This window comes from Camelus dromedarius, chromosome 7, assembly GCF_036321535.1.
Source record: "Camelus dromedarius isolate mCamDro1 chromosome 7, mCamDro1.pat, whole genome shotgun sequence".
Taxonomy (NCBI): domain Eukaryota; kingdom Metazoa; phylum Chordata; class Mammalia; order Artiodactyla; family Camelidae; genus Camelus; species Camelus dromedarius.
The window spans coordinates 5436426-5459751 of NC_087442.1; the positions used below are offsets into that span (position 1 = coordinate 5436426).

General features: G+C 40.6%; 1 protein-coding gene across 2 annotated transcripts; it reads left to right on the top strand.

Moving 5' to 3' along the window:
- Positions 1-1088: 1088 nt before the first annotated feature.
- On the top strand, positions 1089-22308 carry LOC135321644 (GTPase IMAP family member 5-like). Of its 2 annotated transcripts, XM_064487215.1 has the most exons (5): positions 1089-4764; positions 4869-5070; positions 15972-16069; positions 19683-19736; positions 20665-22308. In XM_064487215.1, exon 5 carries the CDS (start codon positions 20907-20909, stop codon positions 21615-21617), a length of 711 nt encoding a protein of 236 aa, XP_064343285.1. In that variant the 5' UTR covers positions 1089-4764; positions 4869-5070; positions 15972-16069; positions 19683-19736; positions 20665-20906; the 3' UTR covers positions 21618-22308. The 2 variants fall into 2 exon arrangements, with proteins under 2 accessions (XP_064343285.1, XP_064343286.1); XM_064487216.1 differs by lacking the exons at positions 1089-4764; positions 4869-5070 and adding an exon at positions 15500-15574.
- Positions 22309-23326: the final 1018 nt, after the last annotated feature.

Consider the following 23326-nt stretch of genomic DNA (forward strand, 5'->3'; position numbering starts at 1 on the left):
AATCGTATTAAGCAAGTATTCCCCAATCACTATGTTCTTGAGAGTTTTTATCATGAATGGCTATTGAGTTTTATTAAAGTCTTTAAAAAATAATTTATGAGAATAATCAAGGTGAAAGATATTAATAGGTTTCCCAACACTGAACCAATTTTTTATTTCTGTTTTATAGCCCACTTGGTCATGATGTATCGCATTCTTAATGTGGTGTTGGCACCTATTTGCTAAATATTTTATTTAGAATTTTTGTTTTGATATTCATGAGATATTGGTCCGTAGTTTTATCTTTTTGTATTGTCTTGATTAGGCTTAGATATCAATATTATATCTGTTTTGAGAAAGCCATTAGGAAATTTCCCTTCATTTTCGATGCTGTAGAACAATTTAAAGAGCACTGAAACAATCTGGACTTTGAGGTTTGTAAGAATTCTCATGCAAAACAATCTGGCCCTGGTGCCTACTTTGTGATGTGGTTCCTTAATAGCTTTCTCCAATTCTTCCATGTAAATTGGGCTATTTAATTTTTTTCTCACTAATGGAGATAATTTTGGTAATCTGTATTTCCCTAGGAAATTATCCATTTCATTTAGGTTTTCAAATTTATTTACAAAAAAGTTTTAAATTTTAAAGTGTTCTTCTTTTTCAATGGTCATTTGTGTTGTCATTTTGAAAGTTTATTTGTGCCTTTTTCTCTTGTTTCCTGAACAATTTACTTAGTAGTTTGTTAATTTTAAATTTTTTTCAATAAACCATGATTCGTTTTATTAATTAGGTCTAATTTTTTCTGTACTACATTAATTTTTGTCTTTCATACTTGTGCTTTCTTTTGCTTTAATTATTGTACTTTTGCCAGTTTTTTGAAATGAGAACCTAATTTGTTTTCATTCTTTTATTTTTATTGACAGTCTTTTGTGCAATGCATTTTCCTCTGATCACTTCTTTATATGAATCCTATGGCTTCTGATATTTAGTGTTTTCATTAGTATGATTTTTAAGAAATCCTGAAGTGTCAGCTTATATTTTTCTTTTCAACAAAAGTTGTTTAATAGAAGTGTTTTAATTTCCAGATGGAAGGACTTTTTTTTCCCAAAAATAACTTCTGGCTTTATCACATTGTGATCAGAAAGTGTTTTTTGTAATACTTCTACTTTATGGAACTCACTGATGTTTGCTAACTTTTATTAATAGTTGATCAATTTTGTGAATGTTTCATGAGCATCTGCAAAAGGATGTATTCTGTTATTATGCAAAGAGAGTGTATTCTCTATATACCCATGAGAGCTACTTTCTTCACTTTGTTAATTCTTATAACAAAGGAATGGTCTTCTCCTTCCTTACTTATTTTTTGTCTACTTGGTATGTCTTTTCTGACAACAGTATATTAAAGTCTTCTATTATTAGGGTATTTTAATCAATATGTTCTTGCATTTTCTGTAGTTTTTGCTTCATGAACAAGATTACTGTGTTATATGGTGTATAGATTTTCTTAAGCATCATATCTCTAATACAGGATTTGTAAGAAAGGAGAGTGAGACAAGGAAATTTTTAACTTTACTTTTGATTCCTCTTGCGGTAATAGTTGCCTTTGTAGACAAAATGCTTTGAACAAGCTTGTGGAAATGAGTCCCCTGAGACTATAAGTCAATTGCTTCCTGTGGAACAATGTGGAATTCACTGGAAACAGCTTATGTGTCAAAACTAAACATATGCTATATTTAGGACATAAAGAAAAAATGTCCACGTTTAATTTGTCTATAATTTTATAATCTTTCGTAAATCCCATACATTACTTCTAGGGGAAATATATAACTAAAAGTTTACTCTTGTTTAAAAACCAGCCCAGTCTGATCTGTTGAAGAGTCCCACAGATAGTGTCCAGTGTCTCCACTTTGGTGACTTTGGGACCCCTCAACCATCGTGTTCCTTTCCTTCAGTGGGGGATGGATGACTTACATGATGTGGTTTCTGGAGGACGATGAGGTCTCCAAGCCTTGGCCTCTGTCTCCTCTAGTTGTTGGGTGATAGCCCATGTCTGTCAGGTCTCTGAATTCCCACTGGCCTCCAACAAGAAAGCCCGCGAGCTGGTGTAATCTCACGAAGTGAGCTGATTTCTCACTCCAGACTGTGCCCTTTGAGGGGCTCCTTGGCTGACATCCTCATAGCTCAGCTCCTGATGGTCTAAATTCCCTATGGCTGGTCTGGCAGTGACTCTCAATCAGCCCTGGAATATCGCCTAGAGAGTATGTTTGACTGCACGTAAGAGAACTTCACCAAAGCGGCTTAACAAAGGGCTCAATTTTGATACAACAAGGAGTTTACAGCTGATGAGTCCAGAGACGATGTAACTATCCAAAGAACTTGCTATTTTTTTCTCCCATCATTCTTTGCAAGTAACTGTTGTCCTCAGTGTGGCAAGATGGCCACTTGACCTTCAGCCTCAGGTCTGAATTGTGGTGGAAAGAACATAGAAACAAGAAGGAAGACAGAATGGCACTTAAATTACAAAAGCAAAGCCAACCCAGAAATCTCCACAGGATTTTTGCCACTACCTCTTGTATGGTTACCCTGGCTGCAAGAAACACGGTGCAACTTAGTACTTCACATGAGTCCATTGTTGTTATAGACAAAATTGTAGTTTTGTTAGTGAGGAAGAGGAGGCAGATGCTAGTCAGCAGATGACCAGCAGCCCGCGCCACGTGCAGCTGGGGTGAATTTGCTCTATACCTCGCTCTAGAGTGACCTTGCTCCCACCCCACTAGTGAATTCCCTTGACAATACCCCCAACCAAACTTTCAAATCATTCTAAACACAAACCAAGGAAAGGACAAGAAAATAAAACCCCAAGACTTGAGTCAGGTTCCAGAAGTAACAGGCTTGTAACATACTAAATATCCTACAGATAAACTTTGGATAAACTACAAAGAATCAAATACTGAAAAGGACTGGGGAGCAACCAAAACCAGATAGAAATGGAAGAGGTTTGGATTCTTGAAAAAAGGCCAACATAGGGTGATATCCATGTTTAAAAGGCTTTTCGCAGAGGGCACTTCCCAGATCACAGCTGAAGAAGTGACCAGAACTTAATTATCTAATATACCTCTTGTTTCCTAAACCTGGAGAAACAAAATTTAGGACACATATCTGATTGCTTTATCCCTCTGCCTTCCTCTGTTTCCTCTCCCCTATAAGAAGAAGGGATGTTTCCATCTCTTATTAGCTGGACTTCCAGTGTATAAAATGTTATTGCCTAGTGACTGGACCTGAGTCTTTTTATGCAAATCGGGGAAGTGATAAAATATAGACAATCCATTCTAAAGGAAACATCCAGGTTTACAAGGCTGTCATCTTTTGACAAAAATTCTATTAACTTTATTTAATATTAGGATATGGGTGTTCAGGTTTGGTTCTGTATTTTGTGAAGTATTAGTATGCATCAGAGCCACCTGGAAGGCTTTTTAAAATATAAGGTTTCTGAGTCAGTAGGCCTGAGAATTTGCGTTCCTAGCAAATTCCCTGGGGTTATTGATGCCATTAGTCTGGGGTGGTACTTTGACATTTGACTACATAGGAGCAAATATACTGTGTTTGGGGGAAAAAAAGGAAGAGAGGAAGTCACTTCAATCATTTTCAAGGCATTTCTCCTGCTCCAAATGTTACCAGCTAGATCCAGAGTGCCAAAGATCCTTCTCCCCACCCGTATTCTGAAGGAAAATTATACACACAAAAAGCTGAACCAAATAAGGCAAAATGCCATATTTTTACCAAAACTCTAGGACTTCTTAGTAAAGATGAAGTGGAGACCACAGCAGGGACCAGAAACCACAGCTAGGAGTCTTCCTTCTCCTCCCTGAATGAAAAAGAGTTAGTTATGCAGAAGGAGGCCACTCGACTATCAAAGAGTCAGTCTGAGAAGATGAAACCAAAAAGCGAAGACTTGCTGGACAGCCAGAAGGAGAACTTCGGTCTGTTTATAGAATGAAACAAGGAACCAAAAGCGTTAGTCATATCTGGTCACAGTAAGCCAAAAGGGAGAGATTGCAGTTTGTTTCCTGTTTCTGAAAATGAAAAGAATAGCAGGAAATGGTCTAATGGGTGTCAGGCTCTCCCAGCATGCTAACATCCCCAAACAGATCAATCCCTCTGCCTTTGTGAGAGGGAGAGAATTGACGAGGTGTCACCCCAGAGTTTCTCAGTCCTGGGTTATGGAGGGACAAACACTTCTTTCCGAGCCAGAGGAGGACAGTCAACTTGGAGTAATGGGGCAAAGTGCTGCTTAGGGGACCCCACCCTGTGACTTTCAAAATCTCTAGTAAAGCCTACAAAATGCTTAGAATATGTATTTATTGCAAAAGCCAGCTAAAGAACTGAATTTCGAGTCTACATGAGAGAACTGTGGTGTACAATTTAGGAAGTATTGGGAAGCCTGAGGAAGGAAGCCCTGGAAATTCCCAAAAAAGAACAAGAAAGATTTTGGGCTCTCCATGCTGGGGAAATGTAGCTTCAGCCAAGTCTTACCAATTCCCCAAAGGGCAGAGTGAAAACGTACTTAGTGAGTGCCTCATGTGTGGCAAGAACTTGGTACACAGCAGTGAAGGAGGAAGAATTCGCTGCCACCGACTACTGTGGTGGTATATGTCAGTATACTGGGGCAACAAGTAATGAAAATTCAAGTAATATTTTAATTCTTTGTCCAAGGCATACACATCATCAAACTGGTGTCACTCCTATTTGTTGTCTTGATGAGATGGGAAATGTTTCCATAAGAAGGTAAGACATAAGGTGAATCCTTCCATATGAATCCTTCAGCTGTGCTGAGTTCTCTGTTGTAAACTTGCACCACTGATTCTTTCTCTGTGTTCTCTGCATCACAGGGAAAGAGACTGGACCAACACTAGCCCTTTCCTGACAAGTCCAGCTTAGAATCTGCAGAAGAGAAGCACTCTTGTGAGATTTGGAATGGGGACGACAAGGAGTACCACTGCGTGAAGACAGCAATGTGATTCACAGCTGATGGCTCCTGGAAATCACCCAGCTTCCCAGGCCTGGGCAAATCTCTCATTCCCTGGATTAAAAGTATGTCCTACTTTTAATACCTAGATTGGCTTCCATTTTCCTAATCAGATACTCTGTATAAGTGGAGGGAGATGAAATGTTTCTGGAAACAATCAAGGCAAAAGAAAGGCAGAATCCAGAAGTGGAAGAGAGCATGGTCCAGAAATTCTGGGGCACAGAGTATGAGTGTGAGGCTGAAGACTATTGCGTGTGCTTCCATCCGGAGGGGTTTGTGCCAAATGTCTATGAAAATTCTCATCTGATAGGTTTAAAAGGTTTAAAAATATTTGGTGGGGAGGGTATAGCTCAGTGGTAGAGTGCATGCTTAGCACTGAACCCATTCTGGGTTCAATCCCCAGTTACCTCCATTAAAAATAAATAAACCTAGTTACCCTGCCATCAAAGAAAATTAACAAAAAAGAAAAATTTTTTAAAACAAAGAAGAGTTGGTCACTAAACATAAAAAAATATTGCTGTACACGTGAAACTAACATTGTAAATCGACTACACTTCAATAAAATTTTTTTTTAATTTCTGTACCATTAATCTGTTTTTTTATCCTGAGTTTAAAACATCTTTTCATAGATTTGAGAATACTTTAAGACACTCAAAATATTACTTGGATTGTGTCTTATTTTTTTTTAACATTTTTAAATTGAGTTATAGTCATTTTACAATGTTGTGTCAAATTCCAGTGTAGAGCACAATTTTTCAGTTCTACATGAACATACATATATTCATTGTCACATTTTTTTTTCGCTGTGAGCTACCATAAGATCTTGTACATATTTCCCTGCGCTATACAGTATAATCTTGTTTATCTCTTCTACATTTTGAAATCCCAGTCTATCCCTTCCCACCCCCTGCCCCCTTTGGGAACCACAAGTTTGTATTCTATGTCTATGAGTCTGTTTCTGTTTTGTATTTATGATTTTTTTTTTTTTAGATTCCACATGTGAGTGATCTCATGTGGTATTTTTCTTACTCTTTCTGGCTTACTTTACTTAGAATGACATCCTCCAGGAGCATCCATGTTGCTGCAAATAGCGTTATGTTGTTGTTTTTTATGGCTGAGCAGTATTCCGTTGTATAAATATACCACTTCTTTATCCAGTCATCTGTTGATGGACATTTAGGCTGTTTCCATGTCTTGGCTATTGTAAATAGTGCTGCTATGAACACTGAGGTGCAGGTGTCATCCTGAAGTAGGGTTCCTTCTGGATATATGCCCAGGAGTGGGATTCCTGGGTTATACTGTAAGTCTATTCCTAGTCTTTTGAGGAATCTCCATACTGTTTTCCATAGTGGCTGCACCAAACTCCATTCCCACCAGCACTGTAGAAGGGTTCCCTTTTCTCCACAGTCTCTCCAGCATTTGTCATCTGTGCACTTTTGGATGATGGCCATTCTTACTGGTTTGAGGTGATATCTCATTGTAGTTTTGATTTGCATTTCTCTGATAATTAGTGATATTGAGCATTTTTTTCATATGCCTATTGATCATTTGAATGCCTTCCTTAGAGAATTGCTTGTTTAGGTCTTCTGCCCATTTTTGGATTGGGTTTGTTTTTTTCTTATTAAGTCGTGTGAGCTGCTCATATATTCTGGAGATCAAGCCTTTGTCGGTTTCATTTGCACAAATTTTCTCCCATTCCATAGGTTGTCTTTCTGTTTTACTTATGGTTTCCTTTGCTGTGCAGAAGCTTGTAATTTTCATTAGGTACCATTTGTTTATTCTTACTTTCGTTTCTATTGCTTGAGTGGACTGTTCTAGGAGAACATTTTTGAGATGTATATGAGATGTTTTGCCTGTATTTTCTTCTAGGAGGTTTATTGTATCTTGTCTTATGTTTAAGTCTTTGATTTATTTTGAGTTGATTTTTGTGTATGGTGTAAGAGAGTGTTCTAGCTTCATTGATTTACATGCTGCTGTCCAGTTTTCCCAACACCATTTGCTGAAGAGACTGTCTTTATTCCATTGTATATTCTTGCCTCCTTTGTCGAAGATCAGTTGACCAAAATTTGTGGGTTCATTTCTGGGCTCTCTGTTCTGTTCCATTGGTCTATATGTCTGTTTTTGTACCAATACCATGCTGTCTTGATGACCGTAGCTCTATAGTATTGTCTGAAGTCTGGGAGAGTTATTCCTCCAGCCTCTTTCTTTTTCTTCAGTAATGCTTTGGCAATTCTAGGTCTTTTGTGGTTCCATATAAATTTTATTTTGATTTGTTCTAGTTCTGTGAAATCTGTGCTGGGTAATTTGATAGGAATTGTATTAAATCTGTAGATTGCCTTGGGCAATGTGACCATTTTAACAATATTGATTCTTCCAATCCAGGAGCATGGGATATCTTTCCACTTTTTTAAGTCTTCTTTAATTTCCTTCATCAGTGTTTTATAGTTTCCCTTGTATAAGTTTTTCACTTCCTTGGTTATATTTATTCCTAGGTATTTTATTACTTTGGGTGCTATTTTAAAGGGGATTATTTCTTTATTTTCTTTTTCTGTTGATTCATCATTAGTGTAAAGAAATGCAACTGATTTTTGAACATTAATCTTGTAACCTGCTACCTTGCTGAATTCTTTAATCAGCTCTAGTAGTTTCTGTGTGGACCTTTTAGGGTTTTCTAGATATAGTAACATGTCATCAGCATATAGTGACACTTTTACCTCTTCTTTTCCAATTTGGATCCCTTTTATTTCTCTCTCTTGCCTGAGTGCTGTGGCTAGGGCTTCCAAGACTATGTTGAATAGAAGTGGTGATAGTGGGCATCCTTGTCTTGTCCCAGATTTTAGTGGGAAGCTTTTGAGTTTTTCACCATTGAGTACTGTGCTGGTTGTAGGTTTGTCATATATAGCTTTTATTATGTTGAGATATGATCCCTCTGTACCCACTTCAATGAGAGTTTATATCATAAATGGGTGTTGAATTTTATCAAATGCTTTTTCTGCATCTATTGAGATGATCATGTGGTTTTTGTCCTTTCTCTTGTTGATGTGATGTATTACATTGATTGATTTGCATGTGTTGAACCACCCTTGGGTCCCTAGGATGAACCCCATTTGGTCATGATGTATAATCTTTTTTATGTGCTGTTGGATTCTATTTGCTAATATTTTGGTGAGGATTTTTGCATCTATGTTCATCAGTGATATTGGTCTGTTATTCTCTTTTTTGGTAGTGTCTTTGCTTGATTTGGGTATCAGGGTGATGGTGGCTTCATAGAATGAGTTTGGGAGTATTCCCTCCATTTCAATCTTCTGGAAGAATTTGAGAAGGGTGGGTATGAGTTCTTCTTTGTATGTTTGGTAGAATTCCCCAGTGAAGCCATCTGGTCCTGGACTTTTATTTGTAGGGAGGTTTTTTTTATTGCTAATTTGATTTAATTTCTAGTGATCGATTTCTTCAAGTGGTCAGTTTCTTCTTGGTTCAGTCTTGGTGGACAGTATGTTCCCAGAAACTTGTCCATCTCCTCTAGGTTATCCATTTTGGTTCCATATAGTCTTTCATAATATTCTTATATGATATTCTGTATTTCTATTTTATTGGTTGTAATTTCTCCATTTTCATTTCTTATTTTGCTTATTTGTGCTCTCTCCTTCTTCTTCTTTGTGAGTTTGGTGAGAGGTTTGTTCATTTTATTTACTTTTTCAAAAAAAACCAGCTGTCGGTTTGATTGATTTTTTCTATTTTTAAAAAATTTTTATTTTATTTATTTCCTCCCTGATCTTTATTATTTCCTTCCTTCTGCTGCCTTTTGGGTTTTTTTGCTCTTCTTTTCCTAATTGTTTTAGTTAGTGGGTTAGATTGTTTATTTGAAATTGTTCTTCTTTGTTGAGGAAGGCATGTATCGCTATAAACTCCCCTCTTAGCACTGCCTTTGCTGCATCCCATAAATTTTGTGTGGTTGTTTTCATTTTCATTTGTCTCAAGGTATTTTTTAATTTCAACTTTGATTTCATCCTTGACCCATTGATTTTTTAATAACATGTGGTTAAATCTCCATGCTTTCCCTTTTTTTTTTTTTTTTTCCCCTCTGTTTCTCTGTAGTTGATTTCTAGTTTCATGGCATTGTGGTCAGTAAAGATGCTTGAGATAATTTCTATCTTCTTAAAATTGTTGAGGCTTCTTTTGTGCCCAAGTACATGATCAATCCTAAAAAATGTTCCATGTGCACTTGAAAGGAATGTACATCCTATTTTTGGGGGGTATAATGCTCTGAAAATATCCACCAAATCTAATTTTTCTATTGTATCATTTAATTTCTCTGTTGCCTTATTTACTTTCTGTCTTGAAGATCTGTCCTGTGATGTTAATGCAGTGTTAAAATCTCTGACAATGATTGTATTCCCATCAATTTCCCCCTTTGTCTCTGTTAGTAATTGTTTTATGTACTTAGGTGCTCCTATATTGGCTGCATATATATTAATGAGTGTAATATCCTCATCTTGTAGTACTCCTTTAATCGTTATAAAATGTCCTTCTTTATCTTTCTTTATGGCCTTTGTTTTAAAGTCTATTTTGTCTGAAATCAGTACTGCTACACCTGCTTTTTTGGCTTTTCCATCTGCATGCAATATCCTTTTCCATCCTTTCACTCTCAATGTATATGTGTCTGTATATGTGGGTCTCTTGTATGCAGCATATTGAAGTTTCTTGCTTTATTATCCAGTCTGCAACGCTATGTGTTTTGACTGGAGCATTTAGTCCATTAACATTTACAGTAATTAATGATAGATGTGTGTTTATTACCATTTTGACCTTATTTTTGGAGTTGATTCGGTATTTCCTTTTTGTTCCTTTCTTCTTCCTTTTGTGGCTTGGTAATTTTCTTTTGTATCATCTTGGATTTTATTTAGTTTTTGTGACTCACTTGTAAGTTTTTGGCTTGTGGTTACCCGTTTTTGTAAGTCTATTAACCCATTACTATAACTGTTTGTTTTAAACAGGTAGTAATATAATCTCAAACCCATCCTACCGAGAACAAAATATTTTTAAAAAACCCTCTATATTTTCTTTCTTCCCTCTCCCACTCTTAATGATTTAGATGTCTTCCTTACAATTTCATGTTTATTCTATTTGTAACTCATGGTAGTTATCACCTTTCCAGTTATGAGTTTCTCATTTCTGTAGCATCCTGCTTCTTTTCTATTTAGAGTAGACCTTTCAATATTTCTTTTAGCATGGGTTTAGTGTTGCTTAACTCTTCTAGTATTTGCTTGCTTGTGAAATTCTTTATCTCTCCTTCTATTCTTTGTTGAGGAAGCCTTGCTGGATAGAGTATCCTAGGCTGTATCTGTTTTTCATTCAGGACTTTGAATATATCTTGCCACTCCCTTCTGGCCTGTAGTGTTTATGTAGAGAAATCAGCTGAGAGCCTTATGAGGGTTCCCTTGTAACTCACTCTTTGTTTTTCTCTTGCTCCCTTTAGGATCATTTCTTTATCCTTGACTCTGGCCATCTTGATTATGATATGTCTTGGTGTGGGTCTGTTTGGGTTCTTCCTGTTTGGGACCCTCTGAGCTTCCTGTACTTGGGTATCTGATTCCTTTTTAGGTTTGGGAAGTTTTCAGTCATGATTTCTTTACATATGTTTTCAATCCCCTTTGTTCTTTCTTCCTCTTCTGGAACCCCTATTATGCATAGATTGGCATGCTTTATATTATCCCATAGGTCCCTTATATTCTTTTCATTGTTTTTTACTTGTTTTTCTCTCAGCTGTTCTGATTGGGTGCTTTCTGTTGTCCTGTCTTCCAGGTCACTTATTTGTTCTTCTGCATTATCTAGTCTGCTTTGTACAGCCTTTAGATCAGCTCTCATCTCAGCAAATGAGTTTACCAGTTCTACCTGGCTCTTCTTTATAGCTTCAATTTCATTTTTGACATGTTTTATATCTCTAAACACTATCTCTTTTAGTTTCTTCAGTACTTTGATCATTACTTTTTTGAAATCTTGATTTAGTAGGACATCAATGTTTATTTCATTGATTATTCTTTCAGGGGATTTCTCTTGCTCTTTTAATTGAGAGTCATTCCTCTGCTTTTTCATATTGCTCATATCTCCCTGGCACTGTGGCTTATGGAGTATCAGTTATCTATTGTGGTCCTTAAGGAGTTTATTTATTTATCTATCTAACACCTATGCAGGAATAAAACTTTAAATAAAAGAGAGAGAGAATTTTAAAAGGGAGGAAAAAAAGGTTTGAAAACAAAACAGTGTATAATCAATATAGAGGAGTAAGTTGAATCAGACTAGCAATTGAGTTCAGACGTCTTTTATAAACCTTTAAAAAAAAAAAGGCAGAAAAGAGCAAAAAACAATATTTGAAACCTGTGTATAATCACTAACAGGAGATCAAAACCTAGAGAAATGAAAATGAAATCAGGTGGATTTTTAAAAATAAAAATAATAAAAAATATTCTAAAAGAAAAATTTTAAAGGGATTAAAATTGGAGATATATAGAATTGTTTAAAAAGTAAAAATTAAAAAGGTAATAGAAAATAGATTAGGTAAAAATAGATAAAATAAAGAGAGAGAATTTTATAAGAAGGGAGAAAAAAAGGCTTAAGAACCGTGTATAATCAATAATAGAAGAGCAAGTTGAAGTGGAATAGCAATCAGGTTGAGGTGTGTTTTAAAAACCTTGAAAAAAAGGAGAAAAGAGGAAAAAAAATTGAATCCTGTGTATAATCAATAAGAGGAGTTCAAGACAGAGAAATAAAAGTGAAATGAGGTGGACTTTTAAGAATAATAATAATAATAATATTTTAAAAGAAAAAAATGTAAAGGGATTAAAACTGGAAGCATATACAATTGTTTAAAAAGTAAAAATTAAACAGGAAATAGAAAATAGAACAGATAAAAAAAGATTTAAAAATTAAAAGGGGTGATGTGTTTTCCTAGAGACTATGCACTCTTAATGATTTTATAGAGAAAGCTTTCTGTCTTTGCCCTGTTTCTTGAACTTAGCTTGCTGCTTCCAGGGGTCCTCCATTGGCACCCTCATCTGTGCTGCTCCCAGTGCCTGTTGGCAAGCAGATCGCACCCCCTCCCAACACTGTGGTCAGGTTCTGAGCTCTTACCTGGTGGGCGGGCAGGTCACTCCCCCTCCCGATGCCACAGTCAGATGCTGCGCTCTGGTTAGGTAGTTGGGCGGATCATGCCCCCTCCCAGCACCTTGGTCAGGTGCTATGGGCTCCTGCCAGGAAGGTGGGTGGCCGCCCACCCTCTCCCGGCTGGTCGCCCCTGCTCTGTGCAGCTGTCCGCTCCACCTCGGGTTGGCCCTCCATAGGCGGGCTCAGGGAAGATGGCGGAACAGCCCCACCCCTGCACCATGCAAAAACTCAGCTCCTTGTTTGTTTTGGCAGTGCAAGTTCTCTGAGGTACCAGGGCAGAAAGATCCTATTTGCCTCGGGCTGTAAACAAGTGTCCATCTGGCCTTTGAGGCTGCTAAACCCTTAGGTAGGGATTCAGATTTTGACCACACCCCCGCCTGGGTGCTAAGTGCTGGAGGATATGGCTGCTGTGCCTGAGCCCCGCCTCTCTTCTCCTGAAAACCTTTCACGGGTTTTTGGAAATGGGGGTATGTCACCTTTTCCCCCAGGGCACATCAGCCATGTTGTTTTATGAGGGGGCCCAGGTTGTTCAGCCCTGTGTACCCACTCATCCATGGCACTTAGCACCCTGTAGTCCCCCACGGCTGCCTCAGCGCAGCTGCCCTAGTCCTCCGCCCGGCTGGGGCGGCCTGTCCTGTCCCCCACCTGCCACTTTGCCTCTAGGGCTGGGAATTGCAGAGACCCTCTGTGCCCGTTTAACTTGGTTCTGTCAGTCAAGGGGTGCTCCATACAGATCCGAGACTTGGAGGCTCCCCCTCCGTCCTGCTGGCCTCTCTGTTGGAGAGGTGGAGACCCAGCGAATGAGTGCTATTCCTCCTTTGCCACTCCCTCCCCGCGGGACTGATCCCGCTCTGTTTTGCTTTTTCTTCTTTCTTTTTTCCTTTTCTCCTACCAGATTCTTGGCGTCTTTGTCTTTTGAAGAGGGTGATGTTCTGCCGGAGTTCAGCAGGTGCCCTGGTTGGCTGGGTGTGTCCGTGGATGTGAGTTTTGGTGTATTTGTGGGAGAGGGTGAGCTACAAGTGTCCTTCTACTCCGCCATCTTGGCCCCGCATTGATACATTATTATTAATTGAAGTCCACAGTTTACATGAAGTTCACTCTTGGTGTTGTATATCCTATGGATGTTGACAAATGTATAGTGACATGTGTCCACCATTATGATATCAGACAGAATAGCTTCACTGCCCTAAAAATACTCTGTTGTCCACCTATTCATCCATATCCCCAAATCTTGGAAACACTGATCTTTTACTCTCTCCATAGTTTCCATTCTTTTCCAGAATGTCAGAGTTGGAATCATACTGTATGCAGACTTTTCATATGATGTCTTTCCTTTAGTAACATGCATTCAAGTTTCCTACATGTCTTTTCATGGCTTGATAGCTCATTTTTTTCAATACTGAATAGTATTCCTTTGTCTATGTATACCAAAGTTTATTTAGCCATTCACTTACTGAAGGACATCTTGGTTGCTTCCAAATTTTGGCAATTATGAATAAAACTATTACAAATATTCATGTGCAGATTTTTGTGTGGACTTAAATAAAATATTTTTAAATAAAGGTATGAGAAAGGAGGGCTTTCTAGAATAATAGAAGCCATAAAGAAAACATTGGTTGGAAATTCCAGACTGAGCGAAAAACTTTTCATAGCTAAAATAAGAGATAAACAGCAGGGGGTGGTGTTTGCAAGACATTTGACAACAGTTGACAGTTGCATTTTACTGAGCATATCATGAATTTAAATGACACACAAGTCTCAAATTTTTTGACTATTTTATTTTGTTTTATTTAAAAAATTAATTAATTAAAAAATTTTTTTGGGGGGTAGGTAATTTGGTTTACTTATTTATTTATTTTTAGGGGAGGTACTGGGGATTGAACCCAGGACCCTGTGTATGCTAAGCACATGCTCTGCTACTTGAGCTGTATCCTCTCCCCTATTTTGTTTTATTTTATTTTATTACCTGCATGCTTATGGCAGAAGAAGGAAATATCAGTGATGGATTTGTCTAAGAAATCTTGCAGATATTTAGACCTGTTAGGAATTACTAGATTTCAATTTATATCTCACAATAGGAAAACACATAATTAAATAAGACGACCACAATTCTACAAGCTTTTAGAGATGAACGGTTATTTTCAGAGGGCAGAGCTACAATTTTCAAAGACTGGGTATCTCACAGACTCCTTTGCAGGAATAATATTTGCTGTTTCCCTCTGTAGCTGTAGGGACAAAGGGACAAAGGAACAATTTCCCTCCTTTTTTATTGCTTATATTTCTTTCACCATCAGTTACAAGCATCTATGGTTTGAAGAGTCATGGCTAGAAGTCCACAAGTTAATGCCAAAGGAAAAAACCGAGTCCCAAAGAGCCACAAAACTCTAAATAAGGAAAGGAAAGGGGCAGAAAAGGCATGTTAACCAGTGTAATATTTTGCTTTCTTAAGTCATAAATGAAGGCCTTTCTTGAATCAACAAGAAAAATACATACCATTTAACAGAAAAAATCAGCTAAGCCTGGGGCAGGGGGTTGGGCTGTGCAGAGGAAAAGCATGCAATTATCAGGCTGGCCAGAATGAGACCGACATGCATCTCCCCACAGGTGAACAGGCTGTTTAGAGGAAAAAGCGTACAGTTATCCTCAGTAGAAGGCCATCCTATCTCAGCCTCTGCAGTAGCCGAGGAGATGCTTGAAGACAGAATCATGATTCTTTTCCATGATTAATTTGCCTTTCTCTAATGCACAGAAAGTAGCTGATAGAAAGCGCAGCCTCTGCGGCGTGGGCACGTGAGTGTTAGCCAGGGTAGCTCCAGGCAGGTGAGAGGGCAGGTTTCCCTCAGCCATGAAAACTTGCGAGGTGTGTGCGGATTTGCTACCTTTGAGCAAGGTCCCTTTCTTGTGTGTCAAGCATTTACAAGCTATATGCTGGGATGACTGAATAAGTTGACTTAAGGCACATAAATAGTCATGATAAGCCAGTTTGGAGTTGATAAATGTCTAAGTCAAAAGAATTATTTTTGTTTTAGAGGAGCTGATCTTTAACTCTACCCTCCACCCCCCCACCCCAGCCAAGATGAGCTATCAGAGGCTTTTCTAGCTAAAAAAGAGAAAATGAAGTCTTCTGTATGTTAGAAGCATGCTTTTCTGTCCTCTATTGTAGGAGGGCACGTATCCACCTCATTCAGTGTCATAACAATTATTCTTTGAAAAGTTACAATTATGGTATTAATATAGGAGAATATTTTTGTAAGTCAAGCATGACTTTCATTGCAAAATGTGAAATGTGTGTGTTATTTGCATTATAAGTACCCTCCTCTCCAAACTAAGCAAAGAGATGCCTGCCTTGAGTTCAGCCTTCACCGCCGTCTAGAATTACGTCTAAGAAGCTATCTTTATGCAGGAGAGGTGCGTGGGGAGATGCGTGTCGGTCTCCTTCTGGCCAGTGAAAGGCAGCAGGTGATGCGTTTGGGAGGCAGCAGCATCCCAGATGCTCCTTGGCTTCTCTGGGTCTCCATTATCCAGAACAGTTCTCCAGAACTTATTTTGCACAAAAGCAGAAGAGAGCTGTGGTGGGGAGAAGGAAATGGAGCGGTTAGTAGAAAGAAAACAAAACTAACCCGCAGAACCCTCTTCCTCTAGCATCTCTGAGGGCTTTTAAATCACTCAGGGTGGCTTTGTGAGGAAACTCGCACATTGCTCCTTTCCCACCTGGGGTGGGGCATGGTCCCTCTCTCTCTGGCACATAGAATTTGTGGCTAGTTTTTTTTTTTTTATCTCTCACTGCTCTTGTGCTCTTTTGAAGAGACTAGAAGCCAATGAGAGAAGCTGCCTAGGAGAGAAGGGAAGATTACTGCACTGCAAGACTCTGTAGTGCTTGCAAGACTTTCCAGGACCCGCCAGGTAACAGGGCTTGTTTTTTTTTCTCTCTCTCTCTCCCACCTCCACACCATCTACCAGTAACAATCTATGTCAGTCTGCACCCTTGATCTTTCTAAGCCTCAGTTTCATTATTCCTAAATCATTAGAGTCAGGAATTATAGACCCTAAAGCCCAAACTCAATGCAAGTTGAAAACATCACTGATACTCTGTTTTTTAGAACCTAAAATTGTGAACAGAATGAGCTCAGACAGTAGCCCTTTGGTGATGCTAGCTTGCTTATTTCTTGTGTTTGTGCAAAAGGATTTTCACATAAGTGCATAGTGGCAGCTACACTTGTGTCGGTACAGAATCCTCTACACGTTGCTGGCCAAGGGACAATGACCCGACCCTCCTCCCTGCAACCTGCACCCAGAAATCATAAGATGCCTTTTGAAGAACGGGCTGAAAACTCTGTCTTGCGATTTTAAGCTGCCTTGATTTCTGTTGCCTGTTTTTGTTGCATATACCACTCAGCCTTGAAGGAAAATTTCTATTTTAAAGAGAGGAGAAAGATTTCAGGACTAAGACTCGAGGTGATATGCTCAGGTAAAACATTTTTATTTCTGAGAAAGAAATACAATTTATTGTTTAAAAAATGACTTAGCCCCCTCATTAGTATTGTAATTGTCATCCAAATGGTTACAAGAGCATCATTTCTGGAGGGTCACCTTGATTCACATCCTGTGACAGCGACAGCATCTCTCAACAGCGTCTTGTTATGATTCCTAGTTAGTGTGACACCCTCTCCAATGCGCTCCAGTCGGGGGAGAGGGAATGACACCAGGAATACATTTGGCAAATGAGAGGAAGATTATCTGCCCAGGTTTCGGTCCATTTCACCATTTCCCCAAAGGTGCCGCTGCCTTTCCTGGCGCCACGTGCTCCTTCAGTCCAGCCTGGTGGAGAGGTTGCAGGACGTGGGTCTTCCCAAGAGTGGGAGAAGAAATCATCTTCTTTCCGTCTTCGGCAGGAGCTGTTCTCTAAACTGGTTCCACTGTCCTCCAAGTGTAGGTAGAGAAGTGTCCAGCAAAGCCAGATATTTGATAACATTTTAAATGAATTAATGGAAGGATTGGTGGCTATAAAATGAGGGAGGTGGGTTGGGGGCCAGCCCCAAACAGGCTTTTGAGCAGGAGGGAGCACCTTGGTTTCAAAATCATCAGCACAGAAAATGAGCTGATATCTTAAAAAATATCCCCCAAAAAGAGTTTCCCCATTTGCCACTCTCCATGCAATCATATATTTAAATCCTCCCTATAGACTTTATCCTTGAAAAGAACTAGCCAAAGATGAGAGTTATTTCCAGGTTCGTCCCTTCTCCAGTTTTCAAAGAGAGAATTAGCTGGATCGATGTATTAGTTTTCTTCAGAAAAACAGAAGCAGTAAGATAATGTATGAAGAAATGCATTTGAAGGAATTGGTTCATGCAGTTATGGGGGCTGTTTGGTCCAAAATTTTTAGGGCAGGCTGGAAACTCAGGCAGGAGCTGATATTGAAGTCTTAAGGCAGAATTCTCTTTTGGCTCAAAAATATCAGAGTGAATTACAAGATGTCAGTGAGGAGGGTATAGCTCAGTGGTAGAGTTTGTGCTTAGCATGCAGGAGGTCCTGGGTTCAATCCCCAGTACCTCCATTAAGAAATAAATAAATGAATCAATAAATTTAATTCCACCCACCAATCCCTGCTCCAAAAAAACAAGAAAAAAAAAAAAGAAATTCTTCAGGTCAAGATGCCACCAGGAGATTGTCTGATAGAAGCTGGATTTTGACATTCAAATTCAAATATCTCCCAAGTGATTTATTTACTAAATTATTTTTCCTTCAGAGGTAATCACTGTGGCCAGTTTCACACACGCAGGAGCTAGGTAACATCCTTTATAGTGTGATTCCTAAGGAGCACGGAAATTTTGTTTAGTTCACCCATCCTAGAGGCCGAAATTCCACAATTAGAGGTTCATTCTTTTCTTTTTAGACTTTCTTTTTTTAGATCAAAGTATAGCTGATTTACAATGTTGAGTTAGTTTCAGGTGTACAGCAAAGTGTTTCAGTTATGTGTGTGTGTGTGTGTGTGTGTGTGTGTATCTTTTCTATTTCAGTTTCTTTTCCATTATAAGTTATTACAAGATATTAAATATAGTTCCCTGTGCTGTACAGTAAGCCCTTGTTGGTTATCTAGCTTATAGATAGTAATGTGTATTTGTTAATCCCAAACTCCTAATTTATCCCTCCCCACCCTCTTTCCACTTAGGTAACCATAAGTTTGTTTTGCATGTCTGTGAGTCTATTTCTGTTTTGTAAATAAGTTCATTAGTATCATTTGTTTTAGATTCCACTTATAAGTGATATCATATGATATTTGTCTTTCTCTGACTTACTTCACTTAGTATGATAATCTCTAGGTCCCTCCATGTTGCTGCAAATGGCATTATTTTATTCCTTTTTATGGCTGAGTAATATTCATATATATATATGTGTATATATATACACACACACATATACATACACACACACACACCCCACATCTTCTTTATCCATTCATCTGTTGATGGACATTTAGGTTGTTTCTATGTCTTGGCTATTGAAAATATTGCTACTATGAACATTGGGGTGTAGAGGTTCATTCCTCAGCATTAACTCTTTAGATCTGTTGCAAAGAAAATACTCTAAAACTTGGCACACAGCGAGGTCCTGATGTAGCTCTGGAAAGGTTGTGAAGGGCTTTGCCAGCAGTGAAGTTTGAGTAGGACCTGAAGGGACCCCCTAGCTGAGCACAGGAAGTAGGAGTTAGGAAGAAAAGGAAGGATCAGAAAAAGGCATATGGGGGACAATGGAAGAAGGTTGAGTGGGCAGGTGAGAGATGCCTCTGAGGTAGCTACTAGTCCAAGACTCTTTGAGCTAAGAACATGGAAGAAAGATCTTTGGTAATGTAAAAGCTGGTCTGAGCCTAACAAATCAGGTCTTCTCCCTGCTTACTTGATGTGCTCCCTACCCTACTGCCCACCTGGACTCATGACAACCTCCTACTCCTGGCTTGACCAACTTGTCCTGGTTTGCCTGGGACTCTCCTAGTTTCAACACTGAAGGTCCTTTGATCAGGGGATCCTCAGTCCTGGGCAAACTGGGATGATTGGTGACCACCATCACCATGGAAACTTAGGGGAGAATTTTGTTTGTGAGTTTATCAAAGGTGGGAACTCTGCCAGGCAAGCTTGGGTTTGGGTGCCAGGACTGAGACCCTCAAGGCAGAGAGCCAGGATGCTCAGTAGAAAATGACCAACTTCCATGTTTGGTCTTCTGGGTGAACAGCATGTGTTCAGTGCCTCCAATTGCCTTAATGCAGGTGGTGGGAAGCCATGTGCAGTGCTGTTGTGACAGGGCTGTCTATATCCTCTAAGCAAGGAAGCTCAGTCTAATGCCAACAATGGCTGTGGGTCAGCAGACCTGGGTTTTAGTCTTAGCTCACGCATTAAATTGTGCGTGACCCTCAGTAGTTCTTTTTTCTTGCCTTCATTTTCCCATCTATAAAATGTGCTGTTTTGTGTTGAATATCACATCTGACTGCAGTATGAACAATCTCTGCATGTTTTCCCTCTAGAATAAGATGGAAGGACTTCAGAAGAGGTCAGAAGCTGCCTGCACCACAGATAAGGTCGGGTGGAGCCCTTCATGACACTTGGGGGCCATGAACTCAGCACTGGGGCAGCAGACCTCCCACCTACATTGGAAGTTACAAGACCAGAGTCACCCCAAGACAAATGTGTTTCCCCCAGGAAATAAAACTTATTGGACTATTTACTGTCATATTGTTCTTAGTGAGGGTAAATTTTTTCAGATAAAATCCTGCCATCTCATAAAACAGAGACTAAGCAGGGATGGGAGGAGTTGAAAGTATGAGACAAACAACTTAGTGGTTGTTGGAAGCTCTGAGCATCAGAAAGCCTTCAGAGTGGGAACAGTATAAGGAGAAGGCTCTGAAAAGGGTAGAAAAATTCAGCATCTCAAAGACTTTGGCGAGCTGGGCTGATTTATTCCACCAGCCCTGTGTGGGTTCCCTTTATTCTCTACAAAGTGTACTTACTCAGAGCCCAGCCCTTTGGGGGAAATGGAGTGTGATAGCCTAAATCCAGGGATGCGATTTCTTCTGAGTCTTCGCCTTTTTAGCTTTTGCTCTCTTCCTCCTCAGAAGACATTTATTACTCTTTAAGTCAGTTTAGGTTGCTAACACAAATACTACTTGTTTTTACTGGGTAAAAACCACAAGTATTTATTTCTCGCTGTTCTGGAGGCTGCCAGGTCCAAGATCAAAGTGTGGTAGATTTGGTGTCAGGTAAGAACCCACTTCCTGGTTGCTGTGTCCCCATATGTCAAAGAGCTCTAGTCTTTTCCTCTTCTTAAAAGGGACACTAATTCTACCATGAGACTCCATCCTCAGGCCCTCTCTAGACTTCATCACCTCCCAAAGACCCCACCTCCAGATACATCACACTGGGGATTAGGGTTTCGGCATATGCATTTTGTAGAGACACAAACTTTCAGTCCATAGCAAGTACACATCAGCTTTTTGTGTGCTCAGACAGGTGGAGGAGCAGAAACCTTAAATCCAGGGTCATCTCTATTGAGGATCATCCTGGTGGGCAGAACAGGCAGCGGGAAAAGTGCCACAGGGAACAGCATCCTCTGCCAACAAGTATTTAAGTCCAGGCTGGGTGCCCAGACACTGACCAGGACGTGCCAGAAGGCAACGGGCACGTGGAACGGGAGGAACATCCTGGTGGTGGACACGCCCTCCATCTTTGAGGCAAAGGCCCAGGACCAGGAGATGTACGAGCACATCGGGGACTGCTACCTGCTCTCGGCCCCCGGGCCCCACGTGCTGCTGCTGGTGACCCAGCTGGGGCGCTTCACTGAGCAGGACACGGTGGCCGTGACCAAGGTGAAGGAGGTCTTTGGCGCAGGAGTCATGAGACACACGGTCATCCTCTTCACCCACAAGGAGGACTTGGTGGGCGAATCCTTGGATGACTATGTAGCAAACACAGACAACCTCCAGCTGAAGAGCCTGGTCCGGGAGTGTGGGAGGAGGTACTGTGCCTTCAACAACCGGGCCACTGGGGAGGAGCAGAGGGAGCAGCTGCTGGAGCTGATGGCCGTGATCGAGAGGCTGGAGAGGGAGCTCGATGGTGCCTTCTACACCAACGACCTCTTCTTTGATGCACAGATTCTCCAGCAAGGGGGGGATGATGCACGTGGAGAAGGCCACAGGCTCTACCTGGACAAGGTGCAGTCACAGGTTGTAAAGCAAAAGCAAGATCTGGATCTGAAAGGGGCCCAGAGAAACTGTGTGTTCAAGGCACTCCTCCGGGTCAAAAACTGGATCATGTTGCATTATGAGCTTTGTGTTTGCCTTGTTTGGTGCAGTTTACTTTTTGTTCTTATTCTGCTGATCATCTTGTATCATCTTGTGTGTGTCATCTGTATGTCAGAGCATTTTCTAAAGTATCACCTCAGGGATTCATTGTCCAATCCGTAAATAATTTCCCACGATCTGCTGAGGACATGGTGTGTTGTCTCTGCAGTTCTCATTCCGCGTTCCCCTCATAGACTTCTGGCTTGGTTCATGCCTCTCCCTCTCCCTCAGTGAAGCCATGAATCCCTGAAAAGATGACAATGACTCAGTTCCAGGGATGCCTGGCTGGTCTATGTACAATCCCATTTTCTGTGCAGTGATTAGCTCGGGCATGGTCCTGAGACCCAATTCAGGCCACTGGGAAGTGAGTAAAAGTCTGCAGAGGTGGGGCCAGAAGGTTTCTCCTTTCCCAGGAGAGATCCCCAAAGAGAGACAGTCTCCCTCTGGTCATTGTTGGATCTGAGTGTGATGACTGGAACTCCAGCAGCTACCAGCCTGAGGTTGAAGGCAACACTTCAAAGTAGAGCAGAGTGATGGAGTAGTCTGAGCCCTTGAAACAACCAGTCCTGAATCCTACCCTATCTTTGGAGTTCCAGTAACGTCAGCCAGTAAGTTTCCTTATGGCTTAAGCTGTTGGAATTTGGGGTCTCTCTTATTTACATTTGGAAAAAATTGAACTAATAAAGAGTTCCCCATTTCCCTTTTTGAAAAAAAATCCTTAGATCTGTCAGAACTTCCCTGTTCTCATGCTTCCAGTGAGGAAGTGGCATCAAGATTAAATAAACTGATTTTTCATTTCTTGTTTTTAGAATTAGGAAGGACTCCCTCTACTGTTACAATTTCTGCTACAGAGTAGACATTCACTGAATCCTGAAGAACGAGAAAAATCCCCATAGTTGGATTATTTTGAAGAATGATGGTGGTGGTGGGCAGGGTGAGGGAGGAAATGGGCCAGCCCCTAGGCGGGTCTTCTCTGAGTTCCCTTTGCCAGTTGAGGGAGAAAGAGAGCTCATATCTGAATACTTTCTAAGGAATTACTTTGGTGAACATTCCTGTGTTTATAAAGGTTTAGCAAAACCCTTTCTCCTTTCCTATTGCAAAATATCCTGGGTTAACCCTCCAGCTTTATTCCCCTTGGAAATCAGCAAAGGTGGAACATCATTTGGAGGACGGGACAATGCTGCTGGAGGGGAAAGAGACGCTTCCTCGGTGCTGGGAGGCCTGGGAATGGCCCAGCTGCAGACCTGGAGGGCAGCCCTCGTCCTGCAGCCCTGCTCCCTAACACTCTCTTCTGCCTGGTCCAGATGCCTTCCCTGGAGGGAGGATGAGAGGGCCCAGCCCCAGAAACCTTCAGGGTCGCACATCCAGATGCAAAGTCTTTGCCTTCTTCTGTGCAACCCATTCTCCCTCAAAGGGCCCCGGGCAGTGACAGGAGCCACTGCTGCAGGGCGACTAAGATAGAAACCTGGCTCCCTTCCGAACTTGCTGTTAGTGACCGCACTGTGCTGGTTCCACCTCCTTGGCGTCTCCAGGATGCATCCTGCCCGCCTCCTGCCCTCCCATCCCCATTCCTTGGGTTGTGGCTCAGACCCTGATGACCGGTGGAATTCTTTTCTTCTAAATGTTATCCCTTGTTCCAGGCTTACATGTATTTTGTCCCAGTGCCACATTGCTACAGCGTGATCTCCCTAAAATTACTTATCTGCCTAGCAGCCTCCAGGGACTTCCTGTTCTTTACAAGAAAGCCCTCAACCCTGAGGGTGCTGCCCAGGGCCCCACCCAGCCCCGGCTCTCCCTGCACCTTTCCTCCCAGGATTCTCACTCCCCTCCTT

Bases quoted from the DNA above. Each gene is read 5' to 3' on its own strand.
- LOC135321644 (XM_064487215.1), top strand. From the start codon at position 20,907: ATGTACGAGCACATCGGGGACTGCTACCTGCTCTCGGCCCCCGGGCCC.